The 27,705-nt window shown below is 48.3% G+C and overlaps 1 protein-coding gene across 1 annotated transcript in view; it reads left to right on the top strand.

Annotated features, from left to right (window-relative positions):
* LOC119450743 (phagosome assembly factor 1-like) overlaps positions 1-15,733 on the top strand; it is a 66,433-nt gene extending 50,700 nt beyond the window's left edge. Inside the window, 2 exon segments of the mRNA XM_049666179.1 lie at positions 336-467; positions 6,380-15,733. Coding sequence (XP_049522136.1) covers positions 336-467; positions 6,380-6,463 — 216 coding nt within the window. The 3' untranslated portion in view covers positions 6,464-15,733.
* Positions 15,734-27,705: the final 11,972 nt, after the last annotated feature.

Here is a 27,705-nt window from a genome sequence, read left to right as displayed (position 1 = left end):
TGTTTATCATGACTAAGCATCACTGCTGCAAATTCACAGGCCATTTTGCCATATAGGTGTTGTCCAAAACCCAAGGTCTTATGATGTGCTTCTGGCTCCCAAAATTGGTTCTGCCGCATTGAGCCAGCAAAAGCTTAGCCTTCTGGATCCGTATTTTAAATCCAGAGGGGGCCACCCAAAGGGTCACGGATTTGGACACCACCTATTCAGTACCTACATAATACGCACTGCAAATACACATGCGACAAATGGCCATTTCCAGCAGGTTTAAGGTACGTTGCCTTCTTTGTGCCCAACTTGTGAGCTGCACTCACCTGCATCGTCTGTCCTTGCAGTGGGACGAGCTTCAAGAGCGCCTGGTCAAGGCATCCGAGCGCCCCGTTGTTCTGAACAGAACATCCTCGACAAACACCACCAATCCATTTGGGTCTACTTATTGCTATGGATACCAGGACATCATCTTCGAGGTGAGAGGAGCCCACCTTCGGCATACTCTATGAGCGCTTGCATGATACATGTCCATGCTTCAGAAGTCGGTTGTGTGGCATCGAGGTAGTACAGTTGGGCCCTGTATATGTGTCACTCTGTTCACTAAAGTAGATTCTCATTACAATGAATACTTATTAGTGTATGTTATACAGTGCAGTCCACTGATAATGATACCATGAATGACGATATATCGGTTATAACGATGAGACGACTTATAGGTATCACTTACGCATTAGGGCTATGAGAAAGCAGCTCATATATAACGATATGTTAAGACTGCATGCCGGACACAACAATAAAAATTTTGCCTTCTGGACGATGTTTTTCATGCAAGCTGACCTTGACAATTTCATTGCATGAACAATGCCAAGACGGGACGAAAGGGTTGCGTACCCGCCATTGCTACGCAGCGCGTCTTGTCCGCTCGCCAATCACGAAAGCCGCTGAGAGCATCGTGAGTTGGCACAGCGCCTCATAATATGGTGCCAGCTGCTTCGTGGCCGCATCTCGCATCGCCCACGATCATGCTCCATATGTGTCCAGAGTAGAGAGAGGGAGAGAAAACAGAAAAGCAAAAAGTGAGATGCGAAGTGGCGCCCGCCCTTTTCCAATCTCTCTCGCAGTGAGCTCAGAGGCAGTGGACTGCCCAGCTTGATAGTGAAACCAACACGGTGGAAGCTGCTGACATTACCAAGCTTCGGGAGTGTGTTGCTACTGACGATGAAATAGGTGGTGCTTCGATGGAGGAGTTTCCTATTGCAGATAGTGCTGCCTCGTTCTGCAAAAATATCTCTGACGAGGCGATAGTTTTCGGGACAGATGGCGGCATTTTGGGATGGAGGCAGCAGCGGCAGTGATGACGAGATTGACAGGGGCCCGTCCAGGGTTCTCCCCAGAAGCTTTTGAGAGGTGGGCATATGATGACCGGGGGGGCCACAGGCACATACTGAATAATGACAACACAAGAGACGTTCGAGCACAATCGCACAACGCAACAATGCAAGAGACTTTATTTCTGCATTCCGGACATACTACACTTTCAGCCTCCGTTTCTTCTGCTTGGCCCACTTTTTACCGCCAGCTTCCCGGCATGTGTTTCTGGCTCGTGAGCATTTGTGGCTACTTCCCGCCAGCATCCATGCTTGGCCATAACAGTGGGCTTGTGGAAGCCGGCCCCTTGCGCTTGTAGCTTCCACTGCAGCATAGGCACAGAAAGTTGTCCCCAAGTACAGTAAACTTGAAGCCCGAGAGGTGGGTCATCATAGAGGTGGGCGGTCAGCTGGAGTGGTGGTCGGCAAAACCACTGCCGCCTACTGTGGGGAGAACTCTGGGCCCGTCTTTGACCCCGATGCTCACACAAAGTGCGCTGCCTTGAGAGTCGCTCATTGATTTCGTGCACTCTAAAGCAGGGGTTCTCAAGCATGTTGGTCCCAGGAACCCTGCTAAGCTTCAAGTGCCAAGGAACCCCTCCCTCCTCCCCCCCTTGTAGCGTGCAACATGTTTGGGGCCTACGGTGGTGGTGGACAAGCTATTTTCATGGCGACGTGCAACGCACGTGGTGCAGACTGGGTGCAATTGTCACGAGCCAAGACAAGACAGCATCGCAACCAAGGCATGACGAGAAAGAATGAGTTTGCAGAACATATCGCGTGGGGAGACATAACTTTTTATCACAAGAGGTTTTAGAATTAGTGCCGACTCTACTTTGTGTACTGCAAAACTTCATTCATTCGGTTTTCACGGGACCGAAAAAAAAATGCTCGAATTTGAATTAACCAAATGTTGAATTATCACGGGTATAAAGAAAATAACATACAAATGCCTACTACGTCAACCTGCTTTTATTTACTGAATGAATCGGCAAATCCTGTTTCTATTTTGCACAAAAGCAGTGCAGAAACTGGAATTCTCGTCATCTCGTATCTGATTACCGCTTGCAGCGGTAAAGGCCTCGCGACTTCCTTCGCAGCGCGGCCGCAACGCGCGTCTTCATCTGAAGGGCGATTTTCACTACTGTGCGCACATACATTATTTTTAAATGATTGAGTTCCTGAGTGCCTTGCGAGAAGGACGGAGCAGCAACGCAAGCGGCAGCAGGCCAACCGCGAGTCGACCGACCCTGAAGTCGTTGCATCTGCAGATTGCTGTCAATATACGGTGCGCGCTGCTGCGCAACCTACGCAGTTGCTACCAGAGTACAAGCTGCCCCCCTCCCTCCCACGCTGCTTTCCCACTTTCCTCCCTTGTGTGCGATTCGGCTCGCCGTCGCACGCTTTCACTCGCGCATACAGCGTGCGAAGACGATGTTATCGCCCTTGGACTTTATACGGTACATCGTGGCAACCACGACAGCAGAAATGCGCCTGGAGTGGAAATATATGGCAGCCATACGCTTGTGCGAGGCCCGCGTTCACGGTGTGAAACGTCACTGTATATTTTTTTTAATCGCTAACCGAATGAACAGGTGCGTCTTATACACCGGTACGACTTACATACATCTTTTTTTCCGGAAAAACTGCCATTTTGAGGGGGGTGCGCCTTATACAAAGGTGCGACTTATAGACCGGAAATTACGGTAGTTTCGATCTGACTCAGTGCACAGCTGTTGAAGATGAAGAACACCAACTACATTGCGATGGACGGACAATTTGTTGGCGAGCAGCTGACTGGTGCGTTGGTGCAAAGCGCATCTCAGATGAAGACGCGCGCTGCGAAAGATGTCGTGAGACCTTCGCCACTGCTAGCGCTAATCAGTCATGAGATCAGAATTCCAGCTTCCACACTTGCTTTGTGCTAAATAGAAACAAGATTTGCTGATTCATTGAGTAAATAAAAGTGTGTTGACGTAGTTATGCATTTGTTTATTGTTCTCTTGATATCCTCAATAATTAGACATTCGGTTAATTAGGACATTTTAATTCGGTTAATTCGAGGGGGTTTACTTGGCACTTTATGGAGCTTAGCAGAGTTCCCTGGAATGAACGTGCTTGAGAACCCCTGCACTAAGGTGTGCGCAGTCATAATTTCGATATGACCGCACGTGGTGCCTCTTCTGGTGGGGTGCTGAAGCGTTTCTTCCGACTTGCTTCTGACGCGTGTCTTTTTCGGATGAAACATGTTTTGGGGCAACAAATTGATAAACAAATTTTTCTAGGCATTTTCTCCATCTGTTACTGCAAAGTATGTGTGTATACTGTTCCTGCAAGCAAAAAGCTTTTGAGACAAAATATTGTTTGCAGTAAACTTTTGCTGTATTTCATGAGTTTTTGATTATTTCCTACTACAGTAAAAGCTCGTTAATTCGGATTTCATGGGAACGAAAAAATGTCCGAATTAACCGAATGTGGAATTATCGAGGGTATCAAGAAAACAAAACAAATGCTTACTACGTCAACACGCTCTTATTTGCAGTATGAATCAGCAAAGTCTGCTTCTATTTTGCATAAACGCAATGCGGAAACTGCAATTCTCGTCATCTCACGACTGATTAGAGCTCACAGTGGCGAAGGTCTCGTGACTTCCTTCACATCGCGGCCGCGGCGTGCGTCTCAGATGCTTTTCACTAGCGCGCGCACATCCCGTTTATTTTTTCACCAATGTTGCCGGGTCGCCGCCCATCGCGATGTAGTCGGTGCACCTCTTCCTCTTCACTACCGCAATATATCTCTCTCTTCATCCTCTACAGCTTTCCACTGAGTAAAAACGAAACTATTGCTTGCCGCGACCGCGGCCGCTGTCAACGCGATCATGCACGGCGACCTTGCGGTTCTGAAAGCGTGGCCGACGCATGCAGAGTCATACCGAAACTACCGTTTGCTGCAACTGTGGACAAAACCGCTGTCGATATCGACGCGATCATGCATGGCGACTACCGAGTTATGAAGTCACGCGGCCGACGTGCGTACCGAGTCAAAAACGAAACTACTGTTTGCCGCAACCGCGGCGGACGGAATCGCGGCCGCTATCGAGACGATCATGGATGGTGACTACGCAGTCATGAAGGCACGCGGCCAACGCGGTGCTATGTGTGGGCGGTAACCGCAAGCTTTAAAGGCACAAATCGGCATGAAGCCTTCCGGCGTTGTTGTCATTCCAGTACGAGTTTTAGTGATGACTACAGCGATGCGAACTCCGTCGCCTCGTTTCGGTGGACGATAACGTTGTTTTGGCTCGGTCCATTCATGTTTCGGAGGGTGGCGTGGCTGACAGAGCTATGGACGCGGACGTGTTCGGAGGGGCGGAAGGGCAACGGCGGGACAGAGGCGCGCGAGGCTGACAATGCGGAGAAGGATGGAAAATAACGCGCGGTGGCGTAAAATGGCTCATATTTCTTTCCTTTTTTTTTCTTTTCAAGGATTTCGTATTACATTCCCTGTCGGCACGGACACTGAGTGAACACGAAACTACTTTTTGCCGCAACCACTGTGGGTGAAACCGTGGCCGCTATCAACGCGATCACGGATGGGGACTATGCAGTTTTGAAGGCACGCGGCCAACACGGTGCTATGCGCGCCGGCAAACGCACGAATAAAAGCTTTAAAGGCTCAAATAGGCACGAAGCATTCTGCGTTGCTGTCATTTCCGTACGATTTCCACTGATGGCTATGGCAATGCGAACTCCGTCGCTTCGTTTCGGTGGACGCTAACGCCGTTATGGAAGAGTTCACTCTAGTTATGGCTCGTTTGCGTCGCACATTTGCAGCGCTCCGCGCTCGCCGAGCACCGAGAGTTGTCTGAATTAACCGATGTGCGGCCAAATACGTCCGAATTAACGAGAGTTTCATTGCATTAAATAATGCAAACGCCTGTCGGGACAAAAGGATGTGTCCGAATTAACCGATTTTGCGAATTAACGAGGGTCGAATTAACGAGCTTTTACTGTATACTGGAAATTGCAATAAAACTTTACCATGGAGGGTTGGTTTTTGCAAAAAAATTCGACCCTCAAAGGGTTAACTAAGATGCGAACGTGGACACCGTTGCTGGATGACTATGAATTGTAGAATCTTTCATTTCATGCACTTTTCCAGAGAAGAACTTTGTAGTCAGTGTTAATGGCATCAAGCAACCCTGTAACAAATCTTGTGTAGACCGTGCACTGGCAAGTCAAGACATTGGCAGGCAGTCTCTGCTAAATTTTGCCGTTCATTTGGTTCAGTTTTGCGCACTGCGCAGGTCTGACATTCAAATGTGTGATTTTTGCTGGTTTGCCCAAAATGTTGGATGGTAATAAGTGAAGAGGGAGGAAAACGGAGGATAATGATGTGCTTTGGAAGGTCCTGACATCGGCCAAGATAAACCACGTGCTAGTTTTGTTGTGAAATCGAATAAGAGCAAACATGGGCACGACTGGCATATAGGTTGTGTGAAACAACTTGAGAACGCTTTTCTTGGCCAAAGTGCTGGCTTGAGGCAGACTAGCTTCACAGAGTCCCTTTGACTAAACATTGTCTATTTTAACAATGACCTTAATGCTGGTGCAGTTGGCAAGCTTAAGAGAAGAAAGCATAAGCAGCAGTTTCATTCCAACTTGAAAAGGTCGTTTTCTCTTTTGCCCAGTTTTCTAAGGCTACTTTCACAGTGTATATGACTGGTTCTATCAGAAAATTGGGGCAGTTCTTGAAAGCTTGAGTAAAAGCAGGAACTGAACTCTACGGTGAGCATAATCAGGTTCCAGGGGAAATAACAAATCCCATTATTACGATTGTTTGAAGCACTGGCATAGCACTGTGAAACAACCAGTTGTTTCAGCTATTATGGCTTGCTGTGCAGCAAGCCATAACAGTTGAGCATGACTAGCCCCTAGTTACTTGACAATCTCCCACCGTGGGATTTTTGTTTTCTGAGACGTGGGCAACCGCCCCCCCTTTTTTTTTCTGTATATTTGCAGGTGATGCGGAACAAGCACATAGCGTCGGTGACGCTCTACCAGCGCAGCGGCCGACTGCACAGGGCCAAGGGCACGGCCTCATGACAGCGCCTCCCTCTCGCATCGTCTTTGGCGCACATCTCCACTAGTCACCACAATGCCGCTCCTTCTCCGCCGCCCAGCAGCCCGCCTCCCTTCTTCCGTCTCTTGCCACAGCAGCAGCAGCCGCCGTTGTCGTCGTTACGTGAGCCCCCACCCCGTCGCTCCCCTCCGGGACTCTGAGCTCCCGCTGGGTCGTTGTGTGTGTGTGTGGCATGTTTGTGTGGATGACAGTGCGATTTGGTGAAGGGTAGACGGAAGCTCGCGGAAACCCAGGCCAGCGTTTCATGAAGAGTGAAAGGAGAGCAAGAACCATGATGGTGCACAGATGTTTGGTGTGTAGTATTATTATTTTCATTTTTTAATATTGTAAATGCCTTCTTTCTTTAACCACATGTTGGGAGCGTTGCAGTTTGGCTGCTGTGGGTAACGCAAAGTGACGGATTCTGCTTGTCGTGTTGGAGGAGCTACTGGAATTCTCGAAGAAGCTTTGCGGATTTCGTTGGCATTTTTTCCCAAATTTCAGGAGCCCAAATCTGTCAATGGGAAATGTTGTGCTCCTCACTGGGTTCACAGTCGAAGTTGCCATGCACAGTCAACAGAATGCATTTGGTTCAATCTCCTTCCCGACAATGTCGCGAGAAATGTGACAATTTGCTGTGCAGCAAGCCAATTTGAAATGACCAGTGAGAAACGTTGGAATTGGCTCTCCCTTTCTCTCTCTCCACTTTTGTAAACTAAAAATTTAATTTTTACCATGGTATTGCTCCAAATTGACTAGTGCAGTTTGCCTCAAGTTTCAAGGACAGCTGTGTGATGCTGCTTTGTCGCATAATGTTTCTCTGCAAAGAACGGGTGCTAGAGGTGCGAGAAGCTTTAAAATAAGATAGAAAAAAAAAAAAAAACTTGGCGGTTTCAGGAAGTGCATACTCGCATAAGGTGCCGTCAATGAAGCTCTTAAATGTTCACAGCAGGACCTAAAAACAGCTTAGTGAGAGTAAAAAGCAGACTATGTAAGGTTATGTCTGCAATGGTGATGCAATGTGAATCTTCCACCGATTGTTTTGAAATTCTGTCACAGTCACGAGCCATGCCCATCTGTGTGTCGCTGCTCGTAGCGAGTCCTGAACGCTGGAAGCATGGCACTCCAGTGTTCAGACGTGACTTCGAAAGTGAGACAACAAACACTATGTGTGCTGAGCTTGTACGAGTTGTGATGATAATAACCTTTATTATCCTCTTATTTTACGCGCAAGGTAATGTGCCTTGCCTGAGGAACGAAGTACTTTCGTGTGCAGGCAAAGTGGCCTGTACAGAAAATAGGACAATTAAAATTCTTGAAATGAAAAGAAAAGAAGAATTGCGAGAAAATGGATTTGAATTTGGCCTCTAGAAAGACAACTAAGACAAAGCAACACAGTTTGTCTAGGAATTACAGCTTGAGAGCCTACGAAAAAGACATGTTATAGTTATGGGAAAACCACACTACCTAGAGGACAAATACCTTACATAGCATCTGTCACACTATGTGGTGGCTCAAGATATGCGCTTGTTTCTTCTCCTTTTTTAGCACTTGCATTTTCAAGGTGGGCTAAACATACTGGTGCTGGCAGCGCGATACAGCATACAGAAACGACTGCAGTGCCCCCTGGCCAGCACTGGTTCCCTATACAGAACAGTGTTGATTCGATTGAGAGGGCTCAGGACAGTGTATCGTGGGCTCCGGCCTGTGCAACTTTGTAACAAAGGCTCCCTGGTTGACATTATCATATCCTCAGTGCATTTGTGAGTGCATGTGAGCTGTCGTTTGAAAGCACCAGGGAGAGCTGAGGCGCATGCGTTTTCCTTAGCATGCAGCATCGTCTAGAGAAGATCTATTCTCTGGCCTCATGGGGAAGAAGGTGGACAAGCAAGCTGTGAGACGATGCAATAGAAATGCTGGGGCATTGCAAGCAGTCTCTGTGCAAGCGAAACAGATCCCGATTAAAATATCTAAGGAAATGAGCTTGCAGGCACGATTAGTACACAAACATCCTGGGCTGCATGGTACAGGACAGACAGTACAAGAATAGCATGAAGGGTTAAGCGCAAACTACTGACAGGAGGATCCTAGCTTCCTGTGTCAGCATGTCACAGCTCGGGTCATGTGATACACAAAAAAACATTTTAATTGCATGGTCAGTTAACAAAACCTTCGCAGATGTATGCAAATCTGAGCGACAGTTGAAGACAGTGAAGCTGTGTAAGGGAGTTCTTATGCCCTCTGGAAGTCGTAGGGGTCTCGTTTGCCACTGCCCAAAATCTACCCAAGACTTTGCAAACACTACTACATCTGAGCTTAGTACTCATATACTCTCCTCTGCATCCGATTCATGTTCCTGGATGCTGTGTACCGACACTGGCATCCAGCTGCATGTTGCAACAGCGTTGTAGGGCTGCTTTGGTGGCTGCTCTTTGTGGTAGCCCATCACTGACGCCAGCATCTGGTGCACATTCTCAGTGACGTTATGGTCATGGGGCCACTTAGGTGCATTGGTAGCTGTTCTGGCATTCGATATTGACCATGCTGCCACACAACACCACCGGCCACGGCCACCAAAGAGAAACTGTTGCAGAACTCCCCTTAACAGCTTCACTGTAAATAGAAACATGCAATTTGAACTTTCACTGTGCCAAGCAGTTAGGAAATACTAGACCTGATCGATGTTTTGGTGAGTCCATTACACATTGATATGTTCGCATGTGTTGGCACTATTGTCCCACATGGCATGTCAGCCAGATGGTGGGGATAGCTAGCATGCAGTGTCAACGTCAACACTGAATGGTGCATGATCCAACCCACGTTCAACTCGTACAAGCCACACACACCTGTGAGCGTAGTGTGCCACTAATACCTCTGTGAGAGTGAGCCGGAAGTTGTTAGGGCGCAATAAAGCTGAGGCAGGTCCTCGGCATTAGCCTACCCACGCTGAGAATGGCAAAGTGCACCATGCTGCTTTGAGGGAATGGATGAGAGCGCGTTGGAAGCGTTGCGTAGAACTGGCACATTGTCGAGGCTTATCCGAGGAGCACATTGAATGGAAGTTTAAGGTTGATGGGGTGTGGGCTTGCCAAGGGATTGTGTGGGTATGTGTTTGAGCGGCGATATCAAAAAGAGAGTTGCTTGTCGCACTACTCGACTCGGGGTCGCCGCGAGGCTGCCTCATTGTGATTGTGTCACATGGCCCTAGCTTTGGTATACTGGCACAGAGAGCTAGGATCCTTCAGCTGCTAGTTTGTGCCTAACCTTTTTGCTCTTACCATACCGTCTGTCTTCTTATGTGCCATGCAGCCCAATGTGTTTGTGTTCAGTAAGCAGTTAGCCCAAACACCTGCTGTGCACAATTAGCACAGTTATGACAAACTTTCAATAGTGGCAGTAGCCGTACTGAAAGGCAAAGCAAATGCCTTCATGCAAGTTTGGAAAATATTTGTTTAGGAGTACCACATAAAGAAAGGAGGGTTACATGCACACGGCTGTTACAAATGCAGCACCACCTTCGCCATCCTTGAAACAAACCTTAATATTTCATACTGTGCTTCATATTGAGTCAGCTTTTAATTGGTTGGAGAAAGCTTTCTTCCAGGGAGAGAATCATTAAACTCGTACTGCTTCATTTGGACCACAGCTTCATACAGGCGCACCGAGTCATACCATTAGGCTGCACGTCAGTGCGTCTAGGGAGCAGGACTATGTTCTGAGATGCATTGTTGTGTTCTGACCTGGCGTACATGGCATTTCTTCCTGAACGGATGCGTAACCAGATGTGAGCTGTAACGTGTGTTTTCTAGAATTGTTATTATTTTACAAGGTTATCTTGAAATGTAATGTAATTTATCTCACAGAGATAGAAAATTTCTGGAAGAAGTGTGTGCTTTTATTACTTTAGTATTAGAGCATTTTGTTGGTTTAATTTGCAAGAGTGTTTATGTTGCTTCGCTGGGCCTTCACTGATACGGGACAGAAAATTCCTTTTGAAGGATAGAGGATTCTTTTTAAAGCGTGTGCATTTATGTGGTGAAGAGATCTTTATTACAAGTAGACAAAGTGGAGAGCCAAACTTTCCTTTCATAATTCCATGCCCATACTGAAGCTCTCATTAGTGACATCACAGATATTGATATAGTAGTACATATGTTAGTGGATTTCGGCCGTTTGTGTGCAGATGTTTCCAAAGGTTGCCAAGTTTGCTTATTTTTGAGCACAATGCACATAATCTCTGTTTGTTAATATAATCGGCTACTCCCAAGTATATCCTGTCGAGATCCACGGCATTAGGAGAGCTGGCTTAGTAATTTTAAGGGGGGCAGCACCATTCATTATTTCTCACCTATCAAACCTACAAATCTGAATTGACCTATCTCTTTCAGTTCTCTTGAGGCTGATGTGGAAGTGAATTAATCTTCTCTTAAAACAAAGCGTTAAAAAAAATGTGGTGGCATCAATTGTATAGCCTGTGATATTGGTGAGCAAAGGTGGGTGGCAAGTAGTAGGCTTGTTCTCAGCATTCACGTCACATTGTCTGCGGTGTGATCAAACTGAAACCTTTAAAAAGCTGCTTTGTGTGGGTCCATTTTATGAGTGCAGTTGCATGCAAGATGAAAAAATTGCTTGAATACCTTGAAGTGTCACAGAAGGTGCCAGCTTAGAGCACACTGTTTTGTCCCGAGGCTTGTATACTAGGCTGAATGGTGTTGAGCACCCTACTGAAAAGCAGTGGGCTGCATTTTCATTCAGTCACTTCAGTGAGATGCCACATCGACTGAGGTGCCCATGTGCAGCGACAGATTTTCGTTCATATCAAGTCGTTGCTTTCCTTTCTGTTGATGCACTAAACCCCAATGCCCTGATTAATGTTGCAAAAGATGGGTTTGCTTGTTGGTTATCGCTGAGAGAAGCAGTGCAGACGTTGCATGAGGAGAAAATCACAGAACAGTTGCTGTATACTTCCACTGTACTTTCAAACCCGTTAGGAAGTGCATCGCTTTGTGTGTGTCCTGTTTGTGCCTGAACTCCTGTCCTCGTCTGTTCCTGCGTCTACAAAAGTTTTATTGCCTAATTGAAAGCCACGATTGGTGACCACAACAGTTGTCTTGCTATGCCACCAATCGCTATCACAATGAGGGTGATCGGACACTGACCAGTAAGTAAGTGCTGCTGCGTGAAAAAGATTTTGTGCACGTGGACCACGATTTCAGCTCCGTTTCCTTTGGCTACCCCACATCTTGTACCACATTTTTCACGCACCTGTCATGTCTCTTTGAGAAGTGTCTGAAGAATGTGTGCACTGCAGAGTAATTTGTTTGCACCTGTAGTTCGTTGTTGATCGGAGGCATCTTTCTCTTCCTCGTAACTGGGTGGAGGGGACCTGAGACGGGGGTTTTAAGGGAAGCAGCTCTGCTGAGATTGCCCTGTTCTGTTGAATGATTCAGGGCATTGTGTGTGGCAGTGCACTGCTGTGTGCACCATGGTGAAGCCCAGATGCAGCATTAAGGCTGAACGAGCAAATCTTATTTAATCAGCATATCAAGAACAGCGGGCACAGGGACGTAGAACTGGCGCACGAGTGCTCCTGTCATCGGTTTGATGTTCTTGTATCCGCTTTCTGTGTTGCGGTGCTGCCTCAACATGTCGAGCCAACTGGCCCACCAACTCGTGCTGAGACCCTGGGAACAGCGGTGCAGATGTTGCCATAACTTTGTCGTGGGTTTTACATTGCTGGACATCTTTCCCTCTCAACGTTTCACTTGTGAAGGGGATGGTAACATAGGCGCCATTTTACAATGTTGCAGGCAGGCTGGTGCAGAATCCTTGCCAACTTCTTCATTCCCTGCGTAGGAATACTTCTGTAATCATTAACAAATCAGTAATGCTAAAAGCACGAGTTGCCTGTGTTGATGTAATACCACATTTACTCAGTAGTAACGTACCTTCACTTGTAATGCGCGCATCCAATTTTCATGGCCAGGAGAAAGAAGAATGTAACTTCCTTAACAGTGATGTGCAATCTTTTATTTCCCCTTCTTCCCAGCTGCCCGGGTTATGTACAAGGGCACCATGTTCTTGCGCATGAATCACGCGCCTCAGTCGTTTGAAATCTTGCAGTAATACGCTTCTGCGGGCACCCACATATATTCACCAGTGACCGTTGCTTGCATTCATGTCGCGACAGAAAATAAATACACCCCGATTGGCCACCAACTTCACCCTCAGCCTACTATGCAGAGCACCACAAGCCCACTCCCTCTACGCTCTGATTGGCCACTGCCTTCCTCCTCTCCACCTGTGGTGACAGCAGTGACAGTGCCTCCAAATGATTAATGAGTGCCATCAGAGCAATTCGACTGTATCAGCTTGTTAATTGAAACTCGCTACATTGAGTGTACACACTATTAGCCTGCCCATTTAGCCCACTAGTTCTACAAAGCATGTCCAGGTCCTTCAGGTGCTTCGGTACAATATACACATTTTTCGCTGCACGATTTTTGGCACAGCAGTCGTTATTCGCAGTCCTCGTTGTAGTGACATCGGTTTGCTGTTTTAGATGTCAGTAAAATAAGTGTCGGCAAGACGTGCCTGATTATTTTCGAGCAGGCGAGCATGTTTTCCCTCTGGCAGAAACTCCTAGCCGAGGTGTCGATAAGAAAAAGAATTCAGGAATACATGCAGCAACTTTCCGCAGCTGCTCATCGCAGACGGCAAACAGGTGCCAGTAGTGCTTCTTTCAGCACTTTTGCTGGTCTACAACTGCCTTGTGCACCGCAATCAGGGCTGTCAGCAAAGGGCTTCACCTACAGCTCGCACCACACTACACCACAGACAGTGGGCAGGATTGTCGCCAAGCTTGTGAAAGACATCTGTTCGCTGTTAAAATGCTATGCGCACATGTCGAAACTCCCACCGTCAAGTTGTACCACATGCATCATCGTGCTTGCAACAATGCCAGTGTGTGCACAACGGTACTATTTTCCATGCATCAACAGCGACCACTCCGGGAGATGGGTCTGACAATAACACAGATACTGGAACCTCATTCTCGCAACGTACTCTATGTGAATGTAGTTTTTGTTTTTTCTTTTTAGTTCCAGGGATGCAGGTGAGCACTACTATTGAGCAAATGTGGTAATGCAAGCTTCCTTGTATTTGTCTTGTATACATACGCTAGGTGTCAGCACCTCTGCCATTCGAGCGTGCAGATCTCACATGTATTGATTTGGCTTGGAAGGACAGCACATTACTCTTATTGTTATTTAAAGATTTAGCACGGTGTAGTTCACATGCTGTTTATTGTAATTGCATTACTTTCACCTGTGCACCAGTGTTTACCTACAGTGCTGAACAGGATTTTACTTGGTTTTGTATCATATGACATGTATGTGGGAGGGGGAGGGGGGGGGTCAAATTGTTACTTTTATTCAACATGTTTTTCTTTATTATTGTGCCGATTGGGCGTGTAGTCACAGAGGAGTGACGAATGTGTTTTTACGGCATGACCATTTTATCGGTCTGGACATATGGAACTAGTTGGATTCTTGTACTGTCACTCTCATGTAACCTTTCACATTTAATGCCATACAGCTCTTTGACGTGTGTCATTGCTGATGTCGTATTTTCAGGCTTCCCACAAGTTTTCGTTGCTTCCAAAGTCTGCTGCGCAGCGCACTGTTAAAGCTCTCTTTAATACAATTCTAGCGGTGTGGGGTGATTTACATCCGATGGTATGTATCTTCATGGTGCTTGGGTCATATTGATAATGGCATACTACGCTTAAAATGACATGTGCCAACATTGCGTTTTGTGATAAAAGACATCCAATACTGCACTCCGCGAAATGGAGCTTTGCTTTATGTTTTGTCACACAAGAAAAAAAAAAGAAGCATGATAATAACTTCTTTAGTGTGCGAGGTTGATGAACACCTGTGTGTAGTATTTAAGAGTGCTTGTTTTTAACCAGAACACAACTTTCTGGTGTCTGAACGTTTTAACAGTTGCAAGGCATATATTTGTGCAAAAGCTTTTTGTTTGGTCAAGCTTTAATATGGCCGTGCACTGTCTAGTGGCAGTTTTTTTGTTTTTATTGTTTGGTTTGATGTATCGTTTTAGAACTTTGCATGGACGTATGTGTCGACATAGCAACCGTGCCCTGTATGAATGAGAAGGCACATTGCCGTGATAGAATGCTGATGACATTAGTTACATTCACAGCTGGTGTCGTGAATGAGCCGCATTATTTTTTTTTCTGTGCCCTTCACCACACCACCTTTTATTCTCCGCTTGTTCATGTGGAGTCCTGTGACGTATGTGCAGGTGTGTCAGTGTGACTGACTTGTAGTTTCTCCTCTTGTGCCAGGTGCATTGATGTGTGGCTTCTTTCTTATGCACACCGTTTGCACTGAGCGAGCCCCCTCAGTATCGACAGCTGCTTGGTGCAGTACCTAACTTTGCGTCTGTAGAGTAGCTCTCTCTGAGCGCTGAATGAGTTGTACCACTTGGGGATGTGTGTGTACTGTTCTGTAACTTTATTTGTGACTTTAGTGGTGCCTGGCAGGAAGCACGTTGATACTTTTCCTGTGTTTAGACATTGAAAAAGATTATATTTTTAGCATCTTTCAATGTCCTTGTGTTGAAATACCGAGCTGTTAATGCCTCGAGTTACATGTTTGGCCGGCACGTCATCTGGACGTGAGGAACAAATTCATATGTGCGTGCCAGATACTAAGTGGCGACATTTCCCGGAAGTGTTCCGGTGTTTTTGATCTGTTTCCTGGTCGTGCGCTGTGTATTTGTACGTATTCTGTACTCTGCTGCATAGCCTGTGACCAGTTGCACTGAAAAGTGACAAAAAAAAGAAGAAAACAAAAAGAAGAAAAAAAACTGTCTGTAATAAACACTCATTGGATAATCGGGGTCATTTACTGCGTGTCTCATACAGCAAGCACACATGTTTATTGTTAAAGCCGCACAGAAATGTGATATTTTATGTGAAAGCAGGTAAGGCCCTTGACAATCAAAGGTTACTTTTGGTTTACCTACTTAATTGCCTGTACAGCCTACAGGAATTTAACCAAAGTAGCCCTGTGTGACAGGCTCACGTGCACACGTACCATACTTGCTGCTATGGCATAGTACCTAGTATCAACCACATGCTAACGGGAGTAGCATATGTAGAAAGTGTCAGTACACCCTTGCATACAGCCACCTTCATATCCAACCCAAACAAACCTGTTGCTCCTCGTGTGGAAAGGTGCCGAGCATTTCTGGTGGGGTGCCTTAAATGGTGCTAGCTTAATGAGTATTACTTCCAAATCATTCAATGTTTACGTTTTACAGCCCTTGTTCGTTGAACATGGTGCTCGCCTCTCTGCACTGGATGGTGTTTTTGCAAGTAACCTACCCAGGCGCGCCGCTGTGGGTATGGTAGAAATGCTGGAAAAGGGCTTTGGTGTTTGAGTTTCCTCGTCACAGAATAATGTTTTCTATACAATCCGACGCTATCATGTCTGTAGGTTGTAGTTAAGTCGTACTTTACGATTTTCCTGATGGATTTCAATCAAATTTCAACAAATTCAATTAGTTCGCTAACGCCTTTGCGGCACGCAGAGGGCCTGTGTGGTTGGAGTGGTTTGGAATGATTTTCTCAGCCGCGGTCGCCTTCGTCGGATTTTCTGCGACACGGAGCCCTTAACGCTGTCGCGTCAAAATGGGAAAAGAAGTTGGGTTTCTTCCAGCAAGTCTTCAAAATCTAGTGAGGGTATTCTTTTGGCAAAGGCAGTTGTATTAGTGCAATGAATGACATGGACACAATTGAACCAATCGTAATGAAATTTAGCTGTGTGCAGTGTCGAATGCTCCGAAGCTGGAATGAGCGCTGTTTGCAGTTGCTTCTAAATTTCCTACGAATGAATAAACTGACATCTCACCACATTGAATCAGAAAACAGCACCTTCTGCTTGTACCGCCACACTAAAGCATGCTATGAAAACAATGTGTCGCTTCACGGCATAACATGAGTCGTGATCAACTTTAAACCTTCCGAGGCAGTCATCATTCCCGCTACTGTGCCAGCAGACAAAAGTACGTTAGCGAGAATATTCCTGCTGCTTGAAGCATTGGTAACACTATAATGCTGTGGCAGAAAACTATGAACGCATAGAAACAAAATAACGCTTTAGTGTGTGCATCACAATAATTTATCGAAGCGCGCCTGCCTGAACGAAGTACTCCGCGATTTGAAAAGCCAGCAAAATATTTAAAATAAACAAAAAGAAAGCAGTGGTCTATTCGCCAGGATAAAAAAGTCATTCCGATAGAAGTGTTTCGAACAAACCGGTATAGTATCGATCACCTTTTCCCAATGCGGAAGTTGTTGTTACCTCAAACCATGACATGCGGGCGGAAGTTTCATATATCCAAGTCGCTCTCCGATGCGCGTCGTCTGCTTCTTTTTAGAAACGATGAAATCATTGCTGTCTTATCGCCACGGCGACACGCATAATAGGACACAACAGTCTTTTGACATCCGTCTCTTTTTTTTCGTTCTTGTGCGTGGCGGCATCTCGGCGATTTAAGAACTACGAGGCATTCAGGGCATGCCGTAATAGGACACTCTATTTCGCTTCAAAACCGAACCTGGATCGGCTGTTTCTCGGCGCGGCCGCTAAGTATCGAGCATTTTTGGGGTCGCGAATAGACACACTACGGTGGCTAGAAGGGTAGACCACTGAGGGGGTCAGTGGGGAAGAGACCGGCTGATCGGCGAGGAAGAACGTAGCCTCGAACCAGCGTGCCGCGCCACTCTCCTCCTCGCACTAGTATGTGCGGGGTGTGTGGACCGCCGTTTCTCCCAGCGGCAGCTTGGAACTGCATGTAGCGGCGTCATTGCGAATTATTGCGCTTCTAACACGAGTTCGGTCTGTGATTCCTCCGATGACAGGTGATTCGAGGTCAACGGGCTAACACTGTGCTGCATTCGGCTGCAAAAATAACTTTTGGTAGTGAATGTGGCGTGCATCTTCAGCCACGGCGACTCCGCGGACTCTGCCGCTGCAGTTGCAGACAAGCGTCCGCTTTGGATTGTCAGTATAAACAGAACAGACTTTACGCCATCGGCTTCGTCGCGTGTATGTTGAGATTTTGTTTCCAGTGAGCGCACGGCGACGAACTCGATCGGCACTTTCATGATGTGCGCGAAATTGCCATGGGCCGATAATCGGGGACACATGGTGCAGCTCGAGCTTTGTGTGAGTGAAGACGACGATGACGTACTGCGTGACCGTGGCACGAGCGCGCTGAGCGTCGCAATCAAGGAAATTAGAAAACAAAGCTCCAATCACTGAAGTCCACGGGTGAATAGTGAGAGAGATAAAAATGTTGGCTCTCACGTAATCGAGAGTATATGTAAGCATGAAATGGCTACCGGCAAAGCAGATTTGTGCCGTGACGCAGGCCTGAAAGCTTACCGAGCCGAAATGAACCTGTTTTGAACTGAACCCCGTTGCAACTCTCGTCTCGGCCAAACAACCATCCGCGGCGCGCCAGACGCTGCCTGCCTGGTCACGCAGCGAGTCGCCATCTCTCGAAGGAGGCGGAGCTAAACGCGCGCGCCGCAGAACTCGCGGACCGCTGGCGTTTAAAAGAGCACAGCCAACCCTGTCTCAGCGCCAAAAGATGACAATTAAGTGTAAGGTGCACTGTATCTGCTATTTGAACGTCGCTATTGGAAATGACAAATTAAACTTCAGCGTACTAGCTTACAGCTTGAGTGATATTGTGAACAAACATTAGAAAGAAAGCGGAAGCAGTAGTAGTTGTAGTAAACAACTTTAATGAGCTCCTGAGAAGCTAGGCAGGGGGGCCTGCTAGCCGTTGGCTACCCATGTCGGAACAGAGATGCCGTGCCTCTCCGCTCGTTCACGGGCCCTCTGGACAGCCAGGAGTTGGATGTCGACTTGTCTGGGGTCTGTGATGGCCTTCGTCTATTCTTCTTGGTTAAAATCCTGTAACACAGGGCACTGCTAGAGCGCATGTGATTTAATGAGCAAAATTCAGTGCCACAATCTGGGCAGAATGGATAAATGTCTATTTTTTTTGTAACTTGTTAGGGCAGTAACTAAAGTATGTTATTAGAGACCGCATTTTTCTGTAGTTTTGACTGGTTGCCCGGGTGATCTCGTTTTGCTTTCACAACGTTGCCCGGATGTTATCGTTTCATTCTCGTTTCAGTGTCCGGATAACGAATCTGGATTTTGGCTCAAGGTCTCTTGAAGGTCGCTGACAACGGGTGCTACACGCATTTCATGCTTAAAAATACGGCAGAACTCAACTTACGGCGACTGTCGACGGTAATGCAATAAGCGACTTACCTGTGGTCACGTTATTTAACACGTATAGTGGTAAATCTGACACTTTCTTTCATTCGCCTATATGCCATACTCTGGTATCATCCCACTTTCCTATGGCACTCGCTAGCCAAGATCGCCCATGAGCATAGAGGCATGACGACGACTGTGTGACACTGACACATTGACAATGGAATGTCGAAGAGGGAATGATATCGATGGAACGAGAAAGGCGTATAACGACGATGACACGACTCAATGAGATATCGATTCTTAAAGAGCCCCTAAACCACCCAAAGGTCAAAATTTAGTTGTAGTGTTGCAGCTGTGCACGAGTCTACAAGGAACACGTAGCCGCGATAATTTTTCGGAATGGGGCCGTGATAGGGGAGTTACCCATGTTTGATGATCCAAACACGACCCTCGCTCGTTTCGCTCTTTCCTTCGCTACGCTTCGTTCGTCGGCTGGTCTCCTTGCCCAGTGCTCCTCCAAATGTCACGTTACATACGTCATCGCCAACGCGCTTTTCAAACCACTGTCCACTTCGGGTGAAGGCACGTCCACGCTAAAGCCCCTCCATCCACGCGTCGGCGAAAACGTGTATGGAGGGGCTTTAGTCCACGCTAGCGGCAAACATACCGACAGCGAACCGGCCTCCAGTGCCGTAGAATGTTTGCCGCGCTAGAGGTGTCTAAAGCAGACTCATAGAGACAGAAATTGTAGACGGCAGTTCAGCCGGCGCACCGCCCGCAACACGATCAACGGGCCAATCGACGACCGCGAAGCTGCGCGCCTCCGCCACCGGCGACGCAGACATCGGCTGCAGCTTCTGTTCCAAGCAAAATAATTTTCGCTAGATAAAGTACGTGATGCGTAAATTGTACATTTTACGAAAAAAACATTATCCACTGTCGAACGTTAAACACGAACGATAGCTCTGATACTTGTCGAGCTCTGCTGCAGTGCACGGCTGCCGATGGTAGACGACCGGCGGGCTGTGTTCGCATCGCAGCCGACGGCGCCGCTAATATAAGCGTATTTTCTTCTTTGTGTACAATTATTGCTAAGAGCGACAACAACGATAAGAAAATATTGTGGCTTGTGAGCGTCGGTAAGTTAACGAAACGACCATGAGAGCACCAAGACGTAGGCGGCTGTTTGATGACCTACATGACACACATGTCATGACATTCATGTCGTGATCTATCCTTTATTTTCGCCGTACACTCTTGTCAAACTATGCCAATTTGGCACATACCAAGTGAACGAAACGACCATGAGAGCACCAAGACGTAGGCGGATAGATAGATATTGTCACGAGCAATGGCAAAGACAAATACGTTGTAGTGGGGCTGGGTCAGAGACTCTCCTGTAGAACTGAAACCTGCTGGAACCTGTGCGCTCTGTGCAGTCTTGACTAGACAAGCGCTAGCCGTTTACTGTTAATTAAATACTTCCCGTAACAATAGATAGATAGATAGATACTGTCAAAGTGGCAAATGTTCGCCAAGAAATTCTTCGCATTTAAAACGTTGTTGCAGGCCGGACAAATCTCGCTCTAAAAATTTTACAGAAATTAAGAAGAATGCGAGAAAGCAGCGCGATGTTCGGGAAAATTATATTCCAATTTACACTGCGAGAGAAAAAGCGCTTTGACACGACAATGCAAATGTGCAGATGGAGCGTTAATTTTTGACATTTGTTGACTCGGAAGTTAAGATAGCTCAGCAAAGTTTGGAGAAGCTTGCAGGCGTTTCCTTAACTCGTCAAAGGCGTCTTGTTGTTCGCTTTTCCACATGAAAGGCACATCTTCTCTTGTTAGTATTGTAAGGGGCTCAGCAATCTTTGAGAAGTTTCCCACAAATCTTCTGTAGTAGGCGCATAAACCCAAAAAACGTCGCACTGACTTTCTGTCGGTGGGTGTCGGGAACCTCGCAACGGCTGCTGTCTTTTCGGGATCTGGCCGAACGCCTTCAGCACTGATGACGTGTCCGAGAAACCGAAGTTCATTGAAGCCGAATTGACATTTTTTTCGGCTTAATTGTCAAGTCTGCAGCGGGAATAGCTTCTAATACTAGTCGCAGTCGCTCTAGATGTTGGTCAAATGTTGCGAAAAATACAACCACATCATCCAAATACACTAAGCACGACTGCCATTTCAATCCTGCGAGCACAGTGTCCATCATTCGCTGGAACGTTGCAGGCGCCGAACAGAGGCCGAATGGGAGCGCTTTAACTTCCTAGAGGCCGTCAGGGGTTACGAATGCTGTGTTTTCACGGTCCCGCTCATCCACCTCTATTTGCCAATAACCACTCTTGAGATCCAGGGAGGAGAAAAACTTTGCACATTTGTGCCGATCTAACGTATCGTCGATGCGCGGCAGGGGGTATACAACCCGCTTAGTTACGCTGTTCAATTTACGGTAGTCGACGCAGAATCGAAGTGTGTTATCTTTTTTCTTAACGAGCACTACGGGAGACGCCCATGGACTGCTGGAAGGCTGAATAACGTCATCTGAAAGCATCTTCTCTACTTCCTTCTTGATGATCTCCCTTTCTTTTGGTGAAACTCGATACGGGTACTGGCATACCGGTCTTGTGGCGTCCTCTGTTATGATTCTGTGCTTTGCAACAGACGTGCGCCGTACCTTCGATGAAGTAGAGAAGCAGTCAGAAAAATCCTTTATCAGGGCATGTATCTGTTTCTTTTGGGCTTCTGGGAGTCTTGGGTTGACGATAATTGATCTGTCGACACTGCAGGTTCCTGGCAGAGCAGTTGACGTAGCCGTTCGGCTGCATAATTCGATCGCTACACAGAACTCTTGGAAAAAGGCAATAGCTGTTCCTTGTGCGATGTGTTGGAATTCATTTCCGAAATTCGTAAGTGCGACATTTTCACAGCTATTGCTTAAGTGCACAAGACCCCGAGCCACGCAAATACCTTTGTTCAAAAGGAACTATGTTTCCATCCGCTATGCCTTCGCGGTCGCAAAATGTTTCATTCTCCACAAGAACCATTATACTGCAGCGTGGCGGCACAGTTACATCATCATCAACGACGCGGAGTGCAGCAAGACGTCGCTCCTCCGATTCTTCCACAGGTAGAGCTTGTTTTGTCGAGAAAGACACACTGGACCGACGTAGGTTAATTATGGCGCCGTTAGCTTGTAGAAAATCCATTCCCAATATAAGTTCCCGTGAACATTCTGGCAGTGCAATAAAGTCAGAAACATAAGTGAAGCCTTTTATCGTAAGTCTTGCGCTGCATCTGCCAAGGGGTGTAATAAGATGACCGCCTTCCGTACGTATCTGCGGTCCAGTCCACTGCGTCACAACTTTTTTCAGGTTCTTCGCCATCTTGAAGCTTATTACTGAATAATCAGCGCCGGTGTCGACTAAGGCATTCAGCTCGCATCCGTCTATTATCAACCGCTAATCTGATGTAATCGTTTCGTTCCTGCACCTGTTTACTGGAATTATCTCGTCATCGTACTGGAACTGTGTTGGAGGATCTTCGAAACTCTGGTGATCAGCGGCCTCATCTCCACAGGTCGCTTGCTTCAGTTTTCCTGGTGTGGCTTGGTGAACGACGCCTAGACAATCTTGGAGACCCGCGTGGGCTAGGCGATCGGTAGCGCATGGGCGACGGTGACCGTGATTCATGTTGGCGAGGAGTAATGGGGCTTTGGCGCGTGGACAAGTATTCTTCGATCTCTACTGGCCGTTCACCGTTTCGGGGGCATGGTGCACTTAAGGGAAAGCCTCTTAATCCAGCTTGACGGTACGGGCAGAACCTATACAGGTGACCCGCTTCTCCGCAGTGAAAACACAGAGGCCTGCGCTCCTGGTCACGCCAGACGTCACTTTTCCGGGGCCTTTGTTCCACAAAACGAGGTGCACTACGTGCTGGAGGCGGATAGGCAGCCGGTGGTTCCAGCAGACGCAGTGCACTGCGTACTGTCGGCGGGTAGGGAACGGTCGTGGCAACTGCTCCACTACTGTGTGCCGCAGGTTGCCTGAGCACGTCGGCGTACGTTGGGTTGCGCCTCATCGGCTGTGGCTCACGCTCTGGACTCCGTATGACCTGCCTCAGTTGGTCCCGGACAACGTCGACGATAGATAGTGCAGTTGGGGTCTGAGGTGTGTTCAACTTGTTGAGCTCTTCTCTGATGACTGACCGGATGAGCTCCCGCAGGGCTTCAAGGTCATTCGGCACGCTTCCAGAGAAGGCATGGGCAAGTGCACAGCTTGCCTCCCGGTTGTATTGCCGAGCCCGCTGTTTCAGCGTCTTTTCGATGGTCGTTGCTTCGGCTCTGAACTCTGCGACGGTGCGCGGTGGGTTGCCGACGAGAACTGCGAAGAGTTCTCGCTTTACCCCACGCATGAGATGGCGCAGCTTCTTATCTTCATTCATGGTGGGATCAGCACGCTTGAACAAGCGGGACATGTCCTCGATGTACATCGCCACGTTCTCGTTTGTGAGCTGGTTCCTCGCTTGAAGTGCAATTGCCGCCTTTTCTTTACGATCCGTGCTGGCGTATGTTGCTAGCAGTTGTCGCCGAAATTCCTCCCAAGAGGGCAAAGAGGGTTCGTGGTTGTCGAACCACGTTTTTTCGAAGTCCTCCAAAGCGAAATATACGTTACGGAGCTTCTGTCTTTCATCCCATTCCTTAAAGCTCGCCACTCTCTCGAACAGTTCCAACCAGTCTTCCACGTCTTCAAACGAGTCGCCATGGAATGTTGGCGGCTTACGATTGGCTTACGGTTGGCTTACGACCAGCCGTACCGGTGTTACCTGGGTAGTCATTGTGGCGGCATCCGTTGTCCGAGTTTCCCTTGGCGTGAAGAGAAGAGGGCCGAATTCGGGCGAGTCACCTCGAAGACGGCGGCTGGTCCGCTGGTGCACAGGTGTCAGTTCCACGGGATGGACTCGCTGGTGGTCGGGGCTACGCTGACTTTCGTTCGTGGCGCTTCGACTCATACCCAGCACCTCCACCAGAAATGTAACGATGTTGAGGTACACAGGTTAACAAAACAACGATATTTATTAAGGGCGAACCTGTGCCCACGACTAAATGTCACTGCGGTCGTGAAGAATGCCCGGCAGTCGCGTTCTAAAGCTGGCGTCCAACCGTCTTCTTTCTCCTCGAGTGCTGCCTCGTGCGCGTGGCGCATGCGAGCCGGGTCCAACCGGGTGCTCGTGCCACGAAGATCGCTGCCTGTGGTTGCTGAACAACACCACGGTACGGAGGGCGAACAATACGAAGGGCGCGCAACTTGAATATGGCCAAGTTGTCGCGGCAATATATATATATATATATAGATATATATATGGGTAGGTTCCGGAAAGCTGGTCGCCCCCCCCCCCCCGGAAAAATGAAAACTTTCCGCCTAGGGGTACTTCTTCACGAGTCTGGGTAAAATTTCCGCGCTCGAATAATCTCGCTTGGCTGCCCGCCAAGACTACCAGCCGACAAACCGGACATCGACCAGACGTCTGCCCCAACCCAACGGTTCACGCGTGCAATACCTGCAACCACCCTAACCCAGAAGCCGGTCACACTTGTGTTCCGAAGTGCGCCCTGTCCGGAGGGGCCCATCTCACGGCCGCAAAAGACTGCAACAATAAACTAAAGCGCATTCGCCCCCGCGTGAAACCAGCCTCCACCACCGCCCCCGAAACCCAACGACATCCCCGCCCACGGTGGTTCAGCTCCGAGCGGGAAGACTCCGACTCCGACTACTCGGAGTCGTCGATGACCTGCAGATCCCGGTCCGGTTCCAGCCCGAAGTCCAGGTCCCGCTCCTGTTCGCGGCCCCGGCCTCATTTCCGGTCGCCCAGACGGCGATCTCAGTCGACGTCCAAGCAACAGCAGCAGGGTACACCCATCATAGCGGCGCCCAAAGATAAGGGGTCCCAGCAAAACCAACGGAAGACCAAGGCAGCCTCACCCAAGAGGACCAACACCAAAGAACAAGAGGTAAGCTGGGCAGCAGTAGCCTCCCCCTCGTATAAAAAACCACAGACGCCACCGCCCACGAAATTCGAACAGGAACTCGCGAGCATGCGCGCACAGATAAAACACTCACACAAGAAAACAGACAACTCAAACAACAAGTGATACAGCTCACACAAAAACCACAAGAGATGGCACCACACCAGGCCATCATTGACCTAAAAACCAATGTCGATGCCATCCAAACCCAGATGCAAGCCTTCATGGATGCTACACGCGCCCAGATGGAACAAATAACACAGACTGCCCTACAACGCACAGAGGCAGCAATCAAGCACATGGAAGCCGCTGTAGACAGCAAGCTTAAGGGCCAGCTTCACTCCATAAAACTGCGAAAAACACTACGACAGAACCTCTGCAAAGTCACACCTGCGGCAGGACATAACCGACACCAAAACCCATCACCGATCATAACATCACCGACCACAACACCCAACAATGCCTAGACCACACAAGCAAGTCAAAGAAAACTTAGAAATTTGGCAATGGAACTGCCGTGGGTACCGAAGAAAAAAAGGGCTACTGACACAATTGATCGCTCAATCCTCAAAGCCGCCAGGGGTCATAGCCCTACAAGAGCCCGGTACCCGACCAACACTACATGGCTACGAGGAATACCACGCAAGTCAAGACGACAAATGGAAGGTAGCCACACTCGTGGACAAAAACATAACTATACAACACAAATCTATACACGACGTAGACGTACAACATGTACTCCTAGAATTCGTGTACAAAGGCAATCAGACAAAGAGTGCCTTTGTTCTAAACGTCTACTGCCCCCCCAGCCAAAGGCGGGCAAACATTGACAAACTCTTCAGGGACACTCTCCGCCTTGCCAAAGACCGCCCTCTGATAATCATGGGCGATTTCAACACTCAGAACACGCTATGGGGGTATCAGAGGCAGGACTGGAAGGGTCTCCAGCTAGAAACACTAATGGAACAGAGTCACCTCACACTGATCACAGACCCGAACACTCCGACGAGGGAAGGGAACAGCGTAACACGCGACACCACTCCCGACCTCACCTTCATCACACAAACCACGCGAGCCGAATGGCTCAACACACTCGAAAACTTAGGCAGCGATCACTACATACTGAACATAACGCTACAAACCGGACGCCTACGCAGGCAGATCGGCACAGCCAAAATCACTGACTGGCGAAAAATTAGGGAAGCCCAAGAACAGGACACAGACACAATCACGAACCTGGAAGACTGGTGCGACAACCTCCGTCGACAGAAACAACACCATACAAAGGAAATTGCCAGAACGGAAGAGACCCCAGAAGTGGATCCCCACCTACTACACCTGTGGGACGCCAAACGAGGTCTCACCCGCCGTTAGAAAACACAGAAGTACAACAGGAAACTGAAGACACGCATAGCACAAATAACAGCGGAAGCAGAAGAATATGCCATGCAACTCGCCTCGGCGAACTGGTATCGATTCTGCGACTCCTTCGGTGGCACCCTGGGTACCGCCAAAACTTGGCACATACTCAAAGCCATCCTGGACCCCACCAAAACCAAAGGAGAGGGGCACAAGGCCCTGGAGCGGCTACTACACACCTACCCAGGCAGCCAACAAGACCTCATCGACGCCATCAAGAACAAGTGCTATGGAGATCCAGCTCCCACGCAACCATGTACAACACCATACATGGGACAACCCAACCCACTTTTGGACGAACCCATCACAGAAAACGAGGTGAGAGCGGCCATCGCAGCCACCACCCGTAACACAGCGGCGGGCACGGACCGTATCACGAACGCCATGATCAGAAACCTTAGCGACAAGGCCATCTCCGCGCTCACGGCCTTTCTCAACCAACACTGGGAACAAGGTACGGTGCCGGCGATGTGGAAACATGCACGCATAATCATGATCCCCAAACCGGGGAAGAAATTGGCAATTGAAAATCTGAGACCAATCTCGCTCACATCCTGCCTCGGCAAGGTGTACGAGAAAATCATACACAAGAGACTACAGGGACACTTAGAAGACAACAAGCACCTGCCAGACACCATGTTTGGTTTCCGCGCAGGCTTGTCCACACAAGACGTTTTACTGCAAATCAAGGAAGAAGTCCTCAGCAACGTTCCCCGCAGCGCCGAACATGCCCTCCTAGCAATCGACATCAAAGGAGCTTTCGACAACGTCAGCCACCAAGGAATCCTAGAAGGGCTCGCCAACACCAACTGCGGTGAGCGAACGTACAAGTACGTTCAGAGCTTCCTAAGCCACCGCACGGCAGAGCTGAAGATTGGGGAGATCCAGACTGCAGTATACCACCCTCCCAACAAGGGCACACCACAAGGAGCAGTCATCTCACCCACGCTCTTCAATGTCGCCATGATCGGCCTCGCAAGAAAACTGCAGGACGTAGAAGGCCTCCGCGACGCCTTCTACGCAGACGACATAACACTCTGGACCACAACAGGGTCCCTTATTGAAAAAGAAGAACGGCTGCAAACAGCAGCTGACCTCATCCAAGAATACGTCAGCCAACGGGGACTACAATGCTCGCCCGAGAAATCTGAACTCATACGAGTCTGGCGAGGCCGGGGTAACCACACAGTCCCCACAGACCCAACACGAAAAATCGAGGTACACCTCAACGGGAGCCTCATACTAGAAACGTCATTGCTCAGGGTGCTGGGCATGTGGCTGCAGTCTAACCAGCGTGCTACACACACCCTTACGCTCCTCAAAACCAGTGTCAAGGCGATATCACGCATGATATCCCGTGTAACATCGAAGAATAGAGGCATGAAGGAAGGGGACACACTCCGACTGGTCAAAAGCCTGGTGGTGAGCAGAATCGCATACAGCCTGCCCTACTA

Source organism: Dermacentor silvarum, chromosome 4, assembly GCF_013339745.2.
Source record: "Dermacentor silvarum isolate Dsil-2018 chromosome 4, BIME_Dsil_1.4, whole genome shotgun sequence".
Taxonomy (NCBI): Eukaryota; Metazoa; Arthropoda; class Arachnida; order Ixodida; family Ixodidae; genus Dermacentor; species Dermacentor silvarum.
The sequence above is the reverse complement of the archived record's forward strand: the minus strand, read 5'-3'. Positions and strand labels throughout refer to the sequence as shown.